The following is a 17,337-nucleotide window of genomic DNA, read 5'->3' as shown; positions in this document are numbered from 1 at the left end:
TAGAAGGTTTTCGTGTAAAACAAAAGTGGCCACATTCGTGTTCATCCTTAATATTAAAATGTAAGTTGTATTTTATGATAATACATAATATATATAAAGGTTGAAGATGAACACGGATGCGGCCACTTTCATTTTTGACAAAAACCATCTGAAAAGTGGCATTTTTTGGCATATTTGGTAGATTTTTCATATTTGAGCTTGAATCGGATCGTTTTTAATGACAAATACAGTTAAAATCTTTCACATAAACTAATTGAATCAAATAAAATAGACACTTAAGTGTTTAAAAAGTGGTCAAAATCTTTCGTCAGATGAACCTGAAATTTGAGGCCAAAATCGGTCCTTACCGGGCCTACTCCTTTACAGAAAAGAATCTGCATCAAAAATGTTCAAACACTATAGAAAAGCTATGCCCCATACTCATGATACTGTAAATTTAGAAATTATTTATTGTTTTTTATTAATACAAATAATGCAATTCAGTGAGTATCATAATAAGAACTCACATTTTTGAAAACTAAACCATTAATCTGTATGTAGATTTTTCTAAATTCACAATAATTTAACTCACACTTTTGTCCGTCTTTGAAAAATCCCAATAGTAAATGCATGCCATAATTTCTAAATTTACAGAATATTATTATTTATATCTATCCCTTCGTCTAAGTTTGACCTACTCTGTTCAACAGAAATGATATGTCATTTTGATTAACTATTCCTCCATGATGTAATTTTATTGTGTGTTTTCTCTCATTCTAATTTTTTAAGTACCATAAATATTAATAATTCTTAGATTATCATATTTTCTAAGTTTCATACAATACAAAATAATATATATATCATAAATTGGTATACACTTAACAAAATAATTAAGCATAGTAAAACATATTAAAGTTATTCAAACAAGCTTAGTGGGATGCAAGACATCACATTTTTCATATACATAGGAAGTTAAAAGACAAGACTGGATTATTAAGGTTCTTATTTTTATTTCTTATTTGAATTGTGTCATTTCTCTTTTTTAATCTATTCTAATTATCATATTAATGTGATAAAATTGTATAATATTTTATTACACAAGTAAACAAAAACTTAAATTTAAATTCTGATAACATCATTCAATGTCACTTGACTGCAGTATTTAATAAACACACAATGATCACATGGATTAATTTGGCATTTGTGTCAATTTCGTCAAAAATCAAAATAAAGAATAAAAAATTTGGGGTTATTAGTAATTAACATCATCAAAACAAGTAATATGAATCTTGCATCCCGCTCTAAGACTTGTAGTGAGATAACTTAAATAATGAAAGCACTTCATTCATAATGAAGAGTATATCCTCTCCATTTTAATCACACTTGTAGTAAACTACTCCTGTTCCAAGGAAATTCATTTGGTTGCCTTGGTAACCATCACTGCGGTTCTACACTCTGCCAGCAGGCACTTGAACAATCAGAATACATGGTTAACATTTTCTATATTAAGCACATTATTTTCCTGTATCAGAACTGAACAGTGATGGAGTATGAAATCCTCTATAAAGGGGAAATTCACTGAGTGTGTGGTAATAACTATTGGTGTTCTGAACACCTGAGTAAAACGCCGAACATGATGAGGGTTAATCCCGATACGAGGTGGAAGTAAAAGAACTACTACTATTACTAGGAGTCAGACTTATCATACTTCCTCGTAAACTAACGTCATCATCGTAATTCTGAGCCATCGTAGAGGCTTCCAACACTTCCATGGCATTCATACCTAAACTTATAGTCTCCTCATCGAATTCCTCTATTTCTTTCACTTGTCGTTCATTTAAAGCTTTTACCATTTCTGTTTTAGCACTTGAAAGTTTTGTTCTGTCGTCGTCCATCTGTAAAGTAGGATTAAGGTATATGATAAACAATGGATACAGTATAAAAAAGGTGTATGATAACAGATGGATACATTTGAGTATATTCTTCATTATAAAGCAAACAAGATATAAAGATGCAGAATCTTACTATGAAACAATACAAGAATCATCTATAAGTTTGTGGATTAACTGCATCATGAATATATGTGGTGAATAGAATAGAATTGAGAATGGAAACGAGGAATGTGTCAAAGAAACAACAACCCAACCAAAGAACAGAAACAGCCAAGGGCCACCAATAAGTTTACAATGATACTTTTAACAGTTAAACTCTGTTCAGAGTAAATTAATAAATATATATTATTTTGTAAATTTTAACTGATTTGTGTTTGCTAATACTTTATTCATCTTTTGTTTTCTTGTGTGCTGTCTCACTGAAGTGTATGTTATTTTTAAGCACAACAGCTTATAGGAATTTGTATTATTACATACAGCTATGTAGTCTGTTATCGAGATTCAATTTTATTTGTGTTATTTGTTTAACAATTCTATATTCCTAAAGTTGATTATAACTTCAGGTTCCTTGAGCAAAGGAGACAAAAAGAGTATAAAACAACATAGACGGTGCACAAATATTAAGATTCTGAATTTTTAGCATTAACAAATTTTAATAAGTGGTTTTAAGTGGAGTTGCGGATACACAATGGGTACCCTAAAAGCTTGGACAAAATGCAACCCTAAAATCCATTTTTGCAGGCAGTTTTCTAAATGAATATATATATATCTAAATATATATGTTTCTAAAAGTGTGCATTAGTTAAATTTAAGTTAACTGTCTTGTAATTTTCATTCTATTTACCTTTTGTTCGAGGAGAGCTCGTCGTAACGACACTCTCTCCTCTAACTGTTTTCGATCCCTATGATGCTGGGCCTCCATCTGCATTTTAATTTTACTCTAATATGCCATCAGGAGTTCTAACTCTTGCTGCAGTCGTTGTTTCAACTCCTGTGCCTCCGTTAACTGGGCATCATCTAATCTCATCTGTTTTCAAAACAATTGTAATAAGTTACTTCTTTACATACAAATAATTAAGCTGATCATTTTAGAAGGTTTTTAATAGTATCAATTATAAATCAAAGTAACTGTTTGTCTCTGAATAAATTGTTTTATTGTTGTTTCTTCTTTTTTTAATAATATAAATGTAAGCGACCATCGTTATTTCTTTTGAATGTTTTGCACCTAATTTAACACCCTTTGGAGTTTACCACAGAGATAATTTTTGCTTATTCTGCTACACCAATTTATCAATGTCTGAATCTTCCTGGTATTTCTTTGTGGTTTTGTTTTAACACTGGCAAATTACATATCCATATTCTTATAATTTGTATTGAGTAGCAGACCTTAAGCAACCAACAATCAATCAATTTATGCATTAGGTATTCTTTTAAATGTATGTATTTTTTCAGAATTCCTTTTGCACAGAAAATACATTTATGATCATAAAAATCCTTAATGTGTCACAAGTTTATCGCATACATTCATTGAATTACAAAATCTAAACTGGATGTCATTGGTTTCTTTCTTTCAAATCTGATTTTGATTTTGATTGAATATTTCCTCCTAAGTTGGTTTATTCTTTTGAAATGTTTCGCATTTTGTCATGAAAGGTTTTTTATTACGGATTATTCAGTGCCGGTTGAACTAATTATTGAAGTACTGTGACCTATGGTTCCTTAATTTCATGTCAATTGAATTTTGTCTCGTTGGCATTCATACCACATCTCCTTATTTGCAGAATTCAAAATGTATTCATAATTGTTGCAAAATTCCAGTAAGCATTTTGTTTACCCACAACATCAATGTCAAGTAGCCAGAAAATAAAAAGTTGAAGCTGGATTTAGAACAATTAAAAAGTATTTTCTGAAGATTTGATATTTAACACAATATCTAAATGACAAATATCATTGTACATGATGCAAGATGGGCATAGCTGCATAATAAAATTTACTTGAAGTTATGTAAGGCTCAAGTTGTTTTGACTAATTTTTCTAAATGGTAGTATCACAAGGTTTATCTCATATGCTTATCTTTGTTTGTCTTAATTGTCTGCTAGCTTTTAAATGTCTATCAGCAGTGATTTCACACAACACATAAATGTAAACATTCACACTTCAGATTCTCTTTCACCACTGTTTCTCTTTAAACAATTGAAACAAGGGAGATAACTGCTACTCACATTTTGCTGCTGTAACATTTCTGTTATACTGGCCTCGTACTGCTCTCCAAGAATATTTAATTTCCTCACTTGTTCTTCCTTTAATTTTTTCACAACAGCTTTTTGTTCATTTTTAGGTGTATTTTGTACAATATGATCTTTAAGAGCTCTATACATTGTTTTCTTTGTGTTTGCACAGCTTCATGAAATTGTTTACGAATTAGCACCTCTTTTTGCTGAAAAATAAAATGTTAAAATTTAATAATCAATTTTTTTGTAGTGTACATGAATAAATCAGTTGCCTTTCATAACAATTCCAGGTAAACTGTATTGTGCCTTTACACTTATTTATCACTATGATAATTTTTAACTTTAATATTTCAAAGTTTGAACGTGTTGTACCTGTGTGTTATGATCCTTCCTATGATTTTTGACATTATGGTTTTCTTAGGTTTTATTTGAGTAGAAATTACTGTTGTGTTGTCATCTATTAGATACATAATCCTATGAACTAAACAATGACACGAAAAAATCGAGAATAAACCTCCAGTGCTGTTTAAGAAGACTGATAAATGCTTTGTCTTCAGATTTCCTAATTTTATTCTAATTTCTATTATCCCAATACAAACCATTTTTCCGCCCTATATTTTTGAAAATTGTTTGGTTAAGTTCAAATTACAAGTCATTTCTGTTCTAAAAATGATGTATCTGTGATGGATTTTACTAGTTGAAATATACAAGCCAAAAAGGAAGAAGTAAAAAAAAAAGGAAAAATGCCACCTTTTAAAATAAATTTACCTTCAAACTCCTCGGCTGCTGTTTTTGTTCCATTAAATGTTTTTTTCCTTAAATTGGATTCCTCACGACTATTATATTCCTTTTGATTTTCACGTTCAGTAATATGTTGTTTCCGTAAATGTTCATCCCGTAAATTTTGAATTGCTAACAATTGTTTATATTCCAATTCCTGCGTTGACTCATGATGTCGTAATAACATACTGTGTTCCTTTTCTTGCTGTTCTTGTAGTTTTGTTAATTCCTGTAAAAATATTCTCAATTGTTAGATATTATTTCATAACTTCTTCAAATTAATATATATTTTGAATTTATAAGTGTTGACGACAGACAAATGTCAAATTGATATATACATTTATTTTCTAAAGTGTTGACGACACAAGAATGTACAGAAAGATAATGGTTTACCATATGTCCCTTAAACTGGCATATAATAATTGATAAACAAATCATTTGACAGCTGATAGTCCACAATGTATCATGTATAAATAAACAAGAATGCGTCCCAAGTACACGGATGCCCCATTCGCACTATCATTTTCTATGTTCAGTGGGCCGTAAAAATGGGTAAAATCTCTAATTTGGCATTAAAATTAGAAAGATCATATCATAGGGAACATGTTTACTAAGTTGCAAGTTGATTGGACCTCAACTTCATCAAAAACTACCTCGACCAAAAACTTTAACCTGAAGCGGGACAGACAGACAGACAAACGAACGAACGGAAGAACAAACAGACGGACGCACAGACCATAAAACATAATGCCCATAAATCGAGCAGAATAGAAAAAACATTCCAACGAGGGACATTTTTTGTATGTCAAAGGGAAACAACTCCAATATCTTTTTTATTTTGTTATATTAAACCTTTTTGAACATCCTTAAAGGTGTAAGATAGCTTTAATACACAGCAATTATCCATATAATGCAGATAATCAAACTCATCCAAAACCTTGCTGACATAAACCTTTAATATGAATTTCATAATAGTCTGACAGGAAAATATGCATCAGAATGCTTACATAGCAATTTTACATATAATTTCATAAATGCCGGTAAAAAGTGATTGGAACCAATATATATAATCTTTTTTATTCGTGCGTCACTGACGATCAAACGCTTGTTTGGCGAACACAATTTTAATCCTGGTATCTATGATGTGTTTATTATAATGTTACCTAATTTGGAAGAGTCAATACGTCATTTATGAGCGCATAGTTAATTGACTTGTAAACAGCAGTGCTCATGATTTATATGCTCGCTAGTGATCATCCTGTTGGTAACTGGACTGTGCGTGTTATTATATTGATGTTTCTTTTTGGTACGTTTACGGCAAGACAAGACAAGTTTTTTTAAACCAATGCATGCGGTGCCCATTATCTGAAAATTAAATTATTGTAAACAAAAAATATAATTCTAATGATTCTAACTACCAAACCACATGAATAGACATGAAAAACCCGTCTTGAAAAAATAATCCACCATGCTTTCCTCCATAAAAATGGTTTCGTCCCCGAGAGTATCACCAGCCCAGTAGTCAGCACTTCGGTGTTGACATGAATATCAATTATGTGGTCATTTTTATAAATTTCCTGTTTACAAAACTTTGAATTTTTCGAAAAACTAAGGATTTTCTTATCCCAGGCATAGATTACCTTAGCCGTATTTGGCACAACTTTTTGGAATTTTGGATCCTCAATGCTCTTCAACTTTGTATTTGTTTGGTTTATAACTATTTTGATATGAGCGTCACTGATGAGTCTTATGTAGACGAAACGCGCGTCTGGCGTACTAAATTATAATCCTGGTACCTTTGATAACTAGTATCATACGCTACCAATTTGTTGTTTTGGGATATAATTCTACATATTGTGTTAAAAATGAGCTCAAAATTAAAACATGCTACACAGAAGAACAAGTGATCATTATGCTGGAGTATCTCATTGACAACATATTTGTTGAATTTTAAGGTAGATGTTTCCAGGAGGGTGTCGGCATTCCTATGGCAACCAGCTGTGCACTTCTCCTGGCCTACCTTTTCTTATTTTAATATGAGTCGGATTTTTCATATACTTGTAAAATACAAGAAGATCAAAGAATCTTGATTATTCGATTTAGCATACAGGTATATTGATGATGTTCTTCCCATTATCAATCCAAACTTTTCTGATTGGGTCCCGTTAATATATCCTGCTGAAGTAGAGGTTAAATAAAACACAGATACAGTTTCTCCGCATCATTTCTAGACATTTACCTCGAATTTGAAAACAGCGGAAATCTTTGTCCAGAATTTATGACCAACGAGACAATTTTAATTTTGAAATTATAAATTTTCTTCTCCTTAGCAGGAATATACCAATAACTCCACCACGTATAGAGTATACATTACGTAACTTATATGATATCCAAGAGCTTGCAACTGCTACTCAGATTTTGTAAAACGTCATCGGTGTCTGAGCAAAATATTATTTTGAACGACGTTCGATAACCTATAATTGTTCTCTTATTTGTCCATGTGCTTTGATAGATAGTTGTCTCTTAAACTTCTTCTTCTTCTTAGTATAAGCCTCCTTTTATTAGGAGCACCTCCAAATACACATCAAATCTTCTTAATTTCGCAAAGGAAAGCACACTTTTCCTGATGCGTTTTAACTTTTTGTATTTTTAGCTCACCTGGCCCGAAGGGCCAAGTGAGCTTTTCTCATCACTTTGCGTCCGGCGTCTGTCGTCGTCCGTCGTCGTCGTCGTCCGTCGTCGTCCTGCGTTAACTTTTACAAAAATCTTCTCCTCTGAAACTACCAGGCCAAATTAAACCAAACTTGGCCACAATCATCATTGGGGTATCTAGTTTAAAAATTGTGTCCGGTGACCCGGTCAACCAACCAAGATGGCCGCCATGGCTAAAAATAGAATATAGTGGTAAAATGCAGTTTTTGGCTTATAACTCAAAAACCAAAGCATTTAGAGCAATTCTGACATGGGGGTAAAATTGTTTATCAGGTCAAGATCTATCTGCCCTGAAAATTTCAGATGAATCGAACAACCTGTTGTTGGGTTGCTACCCCTAAATTGGTAATTTTAAGGAAATTTTGCTGTTTTTGGTTATTATCTTGAAAAATATTATAGATAGAGATAAACTGTAAACAGCAATAATGTTCAGCAAAATAAGATTTACAAATAAGTCAACATTACCGAAATGGTCAAATGACCCCTTTATGAGTTATTGCCCTTTATAGTCAATTTTTAACCATTTTTTGTAAATCTTAATTATCTTTTACAAAAATCTTCTCCTCTGAAACTACTGCGCCATATTAAACCAAACTTGGCCACAATCATCATTGGGGTATCTAGTTTAAAAATTGTGTCCGGTGACCTGGTCAACCTACCAAGATGGCCGCCATGGCTAAAAATAGAACATAGGGGTAAAATGCATTTTTTGGCTTATAACTCAAAAACCAAAGCATTTAGAGCAATTCTGACATGGGGTAAAATTGTTTATCAGGTCAAGATCTATTTGCCCTGAAAATTTCAGATGAATCGAACAACCTGTTGTTGGGTTGCTACCCCTAAATTGGTAATTTTAAGGAAATTTTGCTGTTTTTGGTTATTATCTTGAAAAATATTATAGATAGAGATAAACTGTAAACAGCAATAATCATGATAATGTTCAGCAAAATAAGATTTACAAATAAGTCAACATTACTGAAATGGTCAAATGACCCCTTTAGGAGTTATTGCCCCTTATAGTCAATTTTTAACCATTTTTCATAAATCTTAGTTATCTTTTACAAAAATCTTCTCCTCTGAAACTACTGCGCCATATTAAACCAAACTTGGCCACAATCATCATTGGGGTATCTAGTTTAAAAATTGTGTCTGTTGACCTGGTCAACCTACCAAGATGGCTGCCATGGCTAAAAATAGAACATGGGATAAAATGCAGTTTTTGGCTTATAACTCAAAAACAAAAGCATTAAGAGGAAAACTGGCATGGGTTAAATTGTTTATCAGGTCAAGATCTATCTGCCCTGAAAATTTCAGACGAATCGATAGTCAATTTTTAACAATTTTCATAAAATTTGTAAATTTTTACTAACACTTTTGACTGAAACTACTGGGCCAATCATTATAGATGGGGATATATGTACGCAGCAAGAATGTTCAGTAAAGGTAGATCTACAAACATATCACCATCACCAAAACACAATTTTGTGACGAATCCATCTGTGTCCTTTGTTGAATATTCACATATACAAATGTACCAAGGTGAGCGACACAGGCTCTTTAGAGCCTCTAGTTTTTTTGGCTAAATTCATTGGTAGGCGATACAGGTTGTAATTTATTTACTAGTACCTGTGGACTTGTTTGTTTAAATCATAGGTGATTCCAACTTTGCATGTACCAGAGTTTATGGCGGATATTGTTCAGACTCAAAAAAAACGTGCAGTGACTTGGGAGGACATGTAGAAAAACTGCCAGTAAATTGTGGATGTGGCGTTGCATGTTGCAAGTGTACCGGTAAGTACAGAATTAAGTTTGAATGTACCCTTATTAACATATATTTATATGAAATATATTAATTGAACATTTTTTTTATTTTGTTATGTGCGATAAATTTTCGATAACAACTTTTATTTAACTAGGCATCAAATTTATACCATTTTGTCAACATTATGCTGGGGATGTACTGAAAGTTGTCTTTGTTATTAATTTCACTGTTATAAGTAAAAATAGGCATATGTTCATTTTTTGTGTGGCAACTGGTATAAGTCCTACTTCACATATGGTCATAGTTTTGTGTAACTACTTTTGTAAATGCTTCTAGATACATGGTAATGGATATATGTGACTACTGTTGAAACTACTTTTACAAAACAGGTCATGGTTGTGTGTGGATACTGACAAGGTACTACTACACATAACGTCATGGTTTGTGTGACTACTAGTACATGTATAAGTACTTTTTTCTCTGTTTACTCTTGTTAGTACTTCCAAACCTATGAGAATGGTTTTGTTGGTTCTGTCAGAGGTACTATTACAAATATGTTTATGACTTTTCGACTTTTTTATTGCTCAATTGTCAGTTTATTTACTCTTATTTCTTTTTACATGAGGCAATGCCTGTACCAAGCCAGGAATATGATAGCTGTTCCATTCGTTTGATGAGTTTAAGATTTTGATTTTGCCATTCGATAAGGGACGTTCTGTTTTGAATCTTTCAACGCTTGGTATTTTTGTTATCTTACTTTGTCATTCACATTAATATGCATAGATTATTCTTGGGTTTTATGCGTGTGAAACCGCATGTCGGGTGATGTATTCATAATTCATAATTTAGAAATATTTATGTTACCCTTGTATAATCTTTTTACTTTTGCATAGCACAGCAGTCTGTTATATTAGATATTGACATTCGTAGGTTTTATGAAGGGTGTGATTCGATTGATGTTAACACAAGTTATTTAATTTCGATATCAATTGAACGAGCCTCTGGCGAGTTTATAATTGCTATTTATGTTTTTTTCAAAACAAAAGGAGTTGATGTATAGCACAATCCAATTCTCACGAGTATCATTTTCATGTTTAACATTGTCTTTGTTTTGAATAGAAAATTTAGCGATTCGTGGATCTAGCCTTAGCACATACCAGTTTGACGTCATATATTCCTCTTCTGGCGTTATACTTACGTCATATATTCCTCTTCTGGCGTTATACTTACGTCATATATTCCTCTTCTGGCGTTATACTTACGTCATATATTCCTCTTCCGGCGTCTTCCTCAAACATCAGAAAAAAATGTGTATGCTTCAGTAGGCAAAAAGAAGCTGTTATGATAAATAGTTTGAGTGCTTGATATATTATTGAGAAAATCACATATCTCAGTTGTCATGGAGGTAATGTACATCGTTTTGACCTTTGCAAGTCATCAATGACACAACGAATGGCCAATGGAAATGTCGAGATATCGTTTAATAATGTTGGATAAGCCAATGCATTTTGCATATAATTTATTCGTATCACACTCCGTGCATGTGATAAAAAAGTATCTCATCATGCTATTAATAAATAATAGACCACAACCATAAGAAAAAGTGTGCTAAAGAGAGCTAACAAAAACAGGTTCAATCCCGCCACATCATGTATGTAAAATTAAAATAAAATTGAGAATGGAAATGGGGAATGTGTCAAAGAGACAACAACCCGTCCAAAGACCAGAAAACAACCGAAGGTCATCCATGGGTCTTCAACACAGCGAGAAAATCCTGCACCCGGAGGCGGGCTTCAGCTGGTCCCTAATCAAAATATGTACTAGTTCAATGAAATGAACGTCTGTGCTTGTTCAAAATCAAGCGTTTGCAATTCAGTGATTGTCTTTCGTTGCTGACGGTCATATTTGTTCTCATTTGTTGTTTTATTTATAAACAGGTCGTCGGTTTTCTAGTTTGAATTTTTCCATGTGTTGTTATGCTTGGGAATTTTATATCTTACTATACATTATGGGTTGCACTTATCATATAAGGTCGCACGGTAACATATAGTTGCTTACATCTACAATATTTGGATCCTGGTTGATAATTATTTCATTTGTATTCATACCATATTTTATTAATATTGTATGCATAGACACATGCGCTGAGGGTTCGACGTGTATCAATGAAGGTGAAGGTGAAACATGCAATGGCATCAGAGATACAAAAGGATGTTGCGACCACAGAGTTTGTTGTACAGCTATATCTACCACGCCCGGTACCACACCCCCTAATACTACTCCTGAATGTAAGTTACACATTGATAAATATATATGTTTGTATTTTCTCTTTTTTTTTAAACTTTAAAGAATATGTTTCCTCCAGCCACACAATCAAATCTATTTTTCGAACATCAATTCGCTTTAATTTGCCAATGCAAGAATTAATCATGAAAATTTTTAATCTATAAGTTCAAACTGTTTTCAGGAATATAATAGAACATGATATTGCCTTTAATCAAATAAGTTGTTAATTTTAAGTCAATCCAAAAAAAAATGAAAAGCCATTCCAAAAGTCAGACTAGCTGTTGTATTAATTATACTGGTACCTTGATATAGTACTGCAACCAGAGTTCATTTTTATAAAACTTTAATGGTCCGGAAGAACACACACCTAAATTATATATCGATGGAAAGAGGAATACGTGTACAATAAGAAAAGTTGGGTCGTAAAAATCCAGAGTGGTCACAATTTTGTGATATTGAGATCGAAGGTCAGACCTAAAAATTTCAATATATCAACCACAAGGACAAAAAGGAGAAATATTCTGATATTTATTCAATAGAAGGCTACAAAAACGGTTCGATCATAAACATAAGCTATAAACGATGTTAAAACGACAAAATTGACTATTTATATGAAGAGTTGCCATTACAAAATGGCGTTGATTTGGAACCTTCTGATTTTTTTCCATTTAAGACATAGCAAAAGAAGAAGTGGCCTTGACCTTTTCACATCCATAAACTTTCATATTGTGTATAGTTTTTCACTATAGTATATTACAGAATTATTTTCTAAACTATAAAACAACAGTTTATCAAATTATTTCAATATTTTTTCTATCTTTAAAAAACAAAATTCAAGCGCTGAAACATTGTTTTTAATTTTGCATCTTAAAGGTTGTGTATTTTGTGGAAATTAGTATTTAGTTATAGATAAATACATATTGTGTATTTGCAAAGTCTTGACAGAGCAATTATAACACAAATATACTATAGTCACCCGAGGCGAATGCGAGGTTTAAAAAAATGAGTGTAAAACAAAGTCAGTTTGGTGCATCAACATTTTTTAAGTGGGATAATCCTGGTAAAATAGTTAACTCATTAATTTTTTAAGGGAAGGATGAACAATTATACAATGCAATGCCAATTTTCTAATGTTGTAATTCAAACTCAGTCATGATCCTTATATAACTTTTAAAAGCGACACACACTAGCTCAAGTATTCACTAAATATGGACATGAATCAATCTCTTAGTCATCATATGCTGATTCAGTACGCGTATCAGCATAACAAGACACTTCCCTTTTTTATAAGAACAAGTTCGACGCAGGACAGAGTTTGTCCAAAGCAAACACAGTTTTTGAGTACAAATGCTATCTGGAGCGTAGATACCGTCATGATTCGGTCAAACTCGTCAGATATAGTCTCACCTTTGCATATTATAGGAAACACATAACCAATGTGAGTACAAAGTTTCGATCAATGTTCGTGACCCATATTCCCATATGCATAATATATCTGCACTGCCAATTCCAAATGTAATGGGGCGAATGTTGCTACAGAAACGATTGATTTTGTAATAGCCATAAATTTCCGATTTTTTTTTTTTATCTTTAGGGACAATATACGGTTCTGAAGCGCCTTTGCTTTATATTTCATCAATTAACTAACAAATAAACTTTTGAGCCTAGGCTCCGTGTTGAAGACCGGACTGTGACCTAAAATGGTTTACTTTTATAAATGGTGACTTGGATGGTGTGTTGTATCATTGGCACTCATACAACATCTTCCTATATCTATTAAGAAGCTATGCGGGCATCATTTCCATAGAAATATATCAACACGAGGACATAGCTCATAAGAGCACTGGTGGCAGGGTGAAGTAATTGTTCTTCTTTTAATGTATCCTTTATATTTTCAGACACACCTTGGTGTAATTCTGAAAGTCTTAACATATACTTCAATTTTCATGCAGCAGATATTGCATCCCCTATATTGAGTTCAGAGCTAAACTCTATATTGCATATTCCTTGGCCCCACTGTGTCTGAATTGTAAGGTGTCACAATATCTGGTTAGTTCTGGAGTTTGGCAGTTTGGTAAACATCAGAGACAATCTTGGGTAAAAGTGATCGGTATATGTAGAGGATGTGCTACATGAGAAAGTCTTTTTTCTTATGGAAGAACAAATCACATCATTAACAATCGTTATTAATGTACTGACAGCAAGTTCAAATTCTAATTTTTCAGTAACTGTTTTACTTAATTGCACAGGTGTTGACTTCAATAAGTACTTGGTTATGCATGAATAAATGATTACTCACATTAATAAGCACAACTTAAAAGACTGTCAACACGTTAAGAGGACTCAGTTTTGTGTAGTTTCTTAAAGGGTTTTCTTTTATACAAAAACCGTGTTTTTATATCCAAACTACAAGGAAGAAACTGAGCGCGAGATCGTATAAAAGTGTCAGGTTGTGAGAATCATGTCGATTAGTTTGATCACATATATCGATTTCTGTTGTTTCTAATTTCAAGTTTCCCAAGGGTGACTGGGGAAACGAAATATAGTCACTTGGTCTTCACCCGACCGGCAGTAAAACGAAGTGGGGCGTCCGTTTGGCTGTGCGGGATGTATCAAGTTCGCAGTCACGTCCGGTTAGAATGGGGACGTTAAATCCGATGCCTCGTGTAAAGGGAGTGCCACGTTCTTTGTACGTTAAAAATCATACAACAACTCTTTGAAGGGTCCGTAGGTGGTCTGTATCAATGGAAAATTTCTGTCCCAATCCAATATACCATCATGTTCCAGTGGTAGTCTAAATTTTCCCGACCATCATCCCGAATGGCCTCTATTATGACAAAACCTACCTATTGTTTTTATTGCTAACTTGTTCTCGTCCTGAACAGGCATGAAATATTTGCCACTGGACGTTAAGCAAGCCAAAATAAATCAATCTAATTTAAAGACGCATCAATTTTGCCTTCTGGTGCAAGTCTCATGATATCACTGATGATTCGCCCAAGGAAAACAGAATATCAAGAGAAGTTGGTTTTAACATCACCTTGTCACACAACAAATCTCTGCGAAACTTCAATAGTACTTTTCCCCCGACCACTTGTATGCATATTAATTGCTTTGAGGTTAAACATTGACATACAATATATTTTCACACAATATCAACTATAGTCATTATCCGGAAAAACCTCTTATCCGAAGGATTTGGTTAACTTTTATAAAAAGTCAAAATTTTATTAACAAAAATATAACTTATTTACTGAAAATACACGAAAAAACTACTATCTATATTCAAATCACTCAAAAATAAATTAACTTCTCCTACAAAATCTACATAATCACATCGAAACTATCAAATTGATTATGAAGGAAAAAATAAATGGTGGAGATGATTGACGGATAGGAAACTTCCGTAATTAAAAAAGGTACAAATGATGTTTTTATTTTTGAGTTTTTGACAAAATAGTTTGGAATTTGCCCAACAAAATTTGCATGCAGTATCGCAATAATATGTTTTGTCCTACCAAATGTCAAATACTGTTTTTGAATCATATGTTTTCTCGTTTTCAAAGAAAAACGCGTTAATTTTCTATCAAAATACAGCCAACTTTAAGTTTGAAAGTTTTACTTGGAGATGGTATTATATTTATGTCGTCATCATTCCGATGATCCTTGATGATATGTGCATAGAAAATATTTACGAAAATAGCGGGAAATTTGACAAAAGAAAATATTTTTGGATTTTAAGGTAACTACCCAAAACCGTAAATTGAGGGGTATCCCATTAAAGGGATATAATACAAAAATGTGACCATAGAAACTTTTTACGACCCGACGGAAATTAAAATATAGATATTATTCTATCATTTAAAACAATTTGCAGCCGTGTGTTACTCCGGACCATTAAACTCGTTAACTAAGCGTCTTTTTCGATGTCAGTTGCAGTACTAATACTTTTGCAGGTGTAGAGAGTCAGACTAGCTTTCGTATGAATTATACTGGTACCTTGATACTTTTTTCAGGTGTAGAGAGTCAGACTAGCTGTCTTATGAATTATACTGGCAGCTTCTGTGGAGACAGCCGTACATATGAAATAATGAATGAAGACTGCTGCGGGAAAAAATATTGCAGTGAAACTGTAGGTTTAAAGTTATAAAAAAAATAATAATTTAAAGATAACACGTACACACAACACGTGTTTCTAATTACTTTCATCCATTACTGAATATTATAATTCTGCTTTAAATAAATAACTTATACTGATGATGAAGCTTCAATTCTTGTTGGTTTTTTTTATATAAAAATATGTATATTTACTGATGAAGATACATCCAGTAAAGCGCTTCGTACGCCTGATTTCTATAAAGTGTTGTTTTCATTTTTTATCGTTATTAAAAAGAGACAAAGTTGCGATTTAAACCTCCCCACACGGTAAAGTGCCTATCCCAAATCAGAAACTACGTTGGTGTTTATCTCTATCATGTCTTAATGCTATTTGTCATTTAGGAAATCTGATGATGGTTGTTTCACATTTTTTTGCAGATGGCAGTTAGGTCCGCTGCTGTATGCCCTGAGGTAATCGGTGCCCTCAGGTAATCGTGGCAATAGTGCCCATATGCGTAGTAATAACATGATCTAAAAATAGAATAAACTAAAAATACATCATTGTACTTTCTATTTCGACTGACAGTATATGTGCGAAAAATAGGAGAAAACAGGAACACATACAATTTTTTACAATAAGTTACGACAAATAATTCACGAAAAAAATCCAAATATTTGGTTTATTTGTGATCAGTGCAACGTGAACAGATTTTTATTTAGTGAAACGTAAATGACTTAAAATAATTAAAAAGAAAACACTTTTTGAATGGCGATTTAAACTTTTATAATAATAGTTGTCAAAAACTGGTTTCATAGAGACTTATGTAAATAAATGTATATATAATTATTTAAACTAACTATTAAAGAATAAAAGTTATCCACACATGCATAAGGCAGCAAACATTTGATTTTCCGGGGGGGGGGGGGGTTATGGAATTTTTTTCTTCGGCGAAAGACAATATTTTGGAGACAGGTCGAAAACATTTTTTTCTTTCATTTCAATTTTAGCATTACATATAGTGGCAGAACAATTAGAAACAAACTTTAAAAAAAACATAGCACCCCCCCCCCCCCCCTGAAAATGAAATGATTGCTGCGTAAGTTTCGTGAATGTCCTGTTGAAACTTTGACTATCATTGTGTTTGGTAATATATGACACTTACATATGGACAGATTACGCATATATTGATTTTGGTTAATTCTTTTAAAGTAACATAAGTAGAAAACGATAACATTTAATAGATAGGTTAATGAAAATCAGTCCATCTTGTCCGACTGCATGAGGGGCGGCGGCGGATCCATCCATTTAAAAAAAAGGGGGTTCCCAATCCAGGACACAAGAAGGGGGTTCCAACTATATGTTTCCATTCAAATGCATTGATCTCCCAAAAAAAGGGTTCCTATACCCAGAACACCCCTGGACCCGCCACTGTCCATTGTTCAACTACTAAATTGTCTGTTTTACTTACTAGTACACTTGGTACAATAAAAAACCTGATAATAAATTGTTCAAATAAGGCCTTTGAAAATAGTGGAATTAATTACTTTTGGAGTGTCAAAAACTCGTTGGAAGTACTTGATAAATTGCATGCATATA

At 32.8% G+C, this 17,337-nt stretch overlaps 1 protein-coding gene across 1 annotated transcript in view; it reads right to left on the bottom strand.

Moving 5' to 3' along the window:
* The window catches only part of LOC139526252 (serine/threonine-protein kinase TAO1-B-like), a 38,338-nt gene extending 33,231 nt beyond the window's left edge, over nt 1–5,107 (bottom strand). Inside the window, exons 1-2 of the mRNA XM_071321383.1 lie at nt 4,871–5,107; nt 4,094–4,308 (exon numbers count right to left, since the gene is read on the bottom strand). Of these exons, the coding sequence (XP_071177484.1) occupies nt 4,094–4,249 (156 nt within the window). The 5' untranslated portion in view covers nt 4,250–4,308; nt 4,871–5,107. The remainder of the gene's footprint in view (nt 1–4,093; nt 4,309–4,870) is intronic.
* Between the last annotated feature and the right edge of the window lie 12,230 nt (nt 5,108–17,337).

Source organism: Mytilus edulis, chromosome 6, assembly GCF_963676685.1.
Source record: "Mytilus edulis chromosome 6, xbMytEdul2.2, whole genome shotgun sequence".
NCBI classification, from domain to species: Eukaryota; Metazoa; Mollusca; class Bivalvia; order Mytilida; family Mytilidae; genus Mytilus; species Mytilus edulis.
This window is presented reverse-complemented; position numbering and strand designations above follow the sequence as displayed.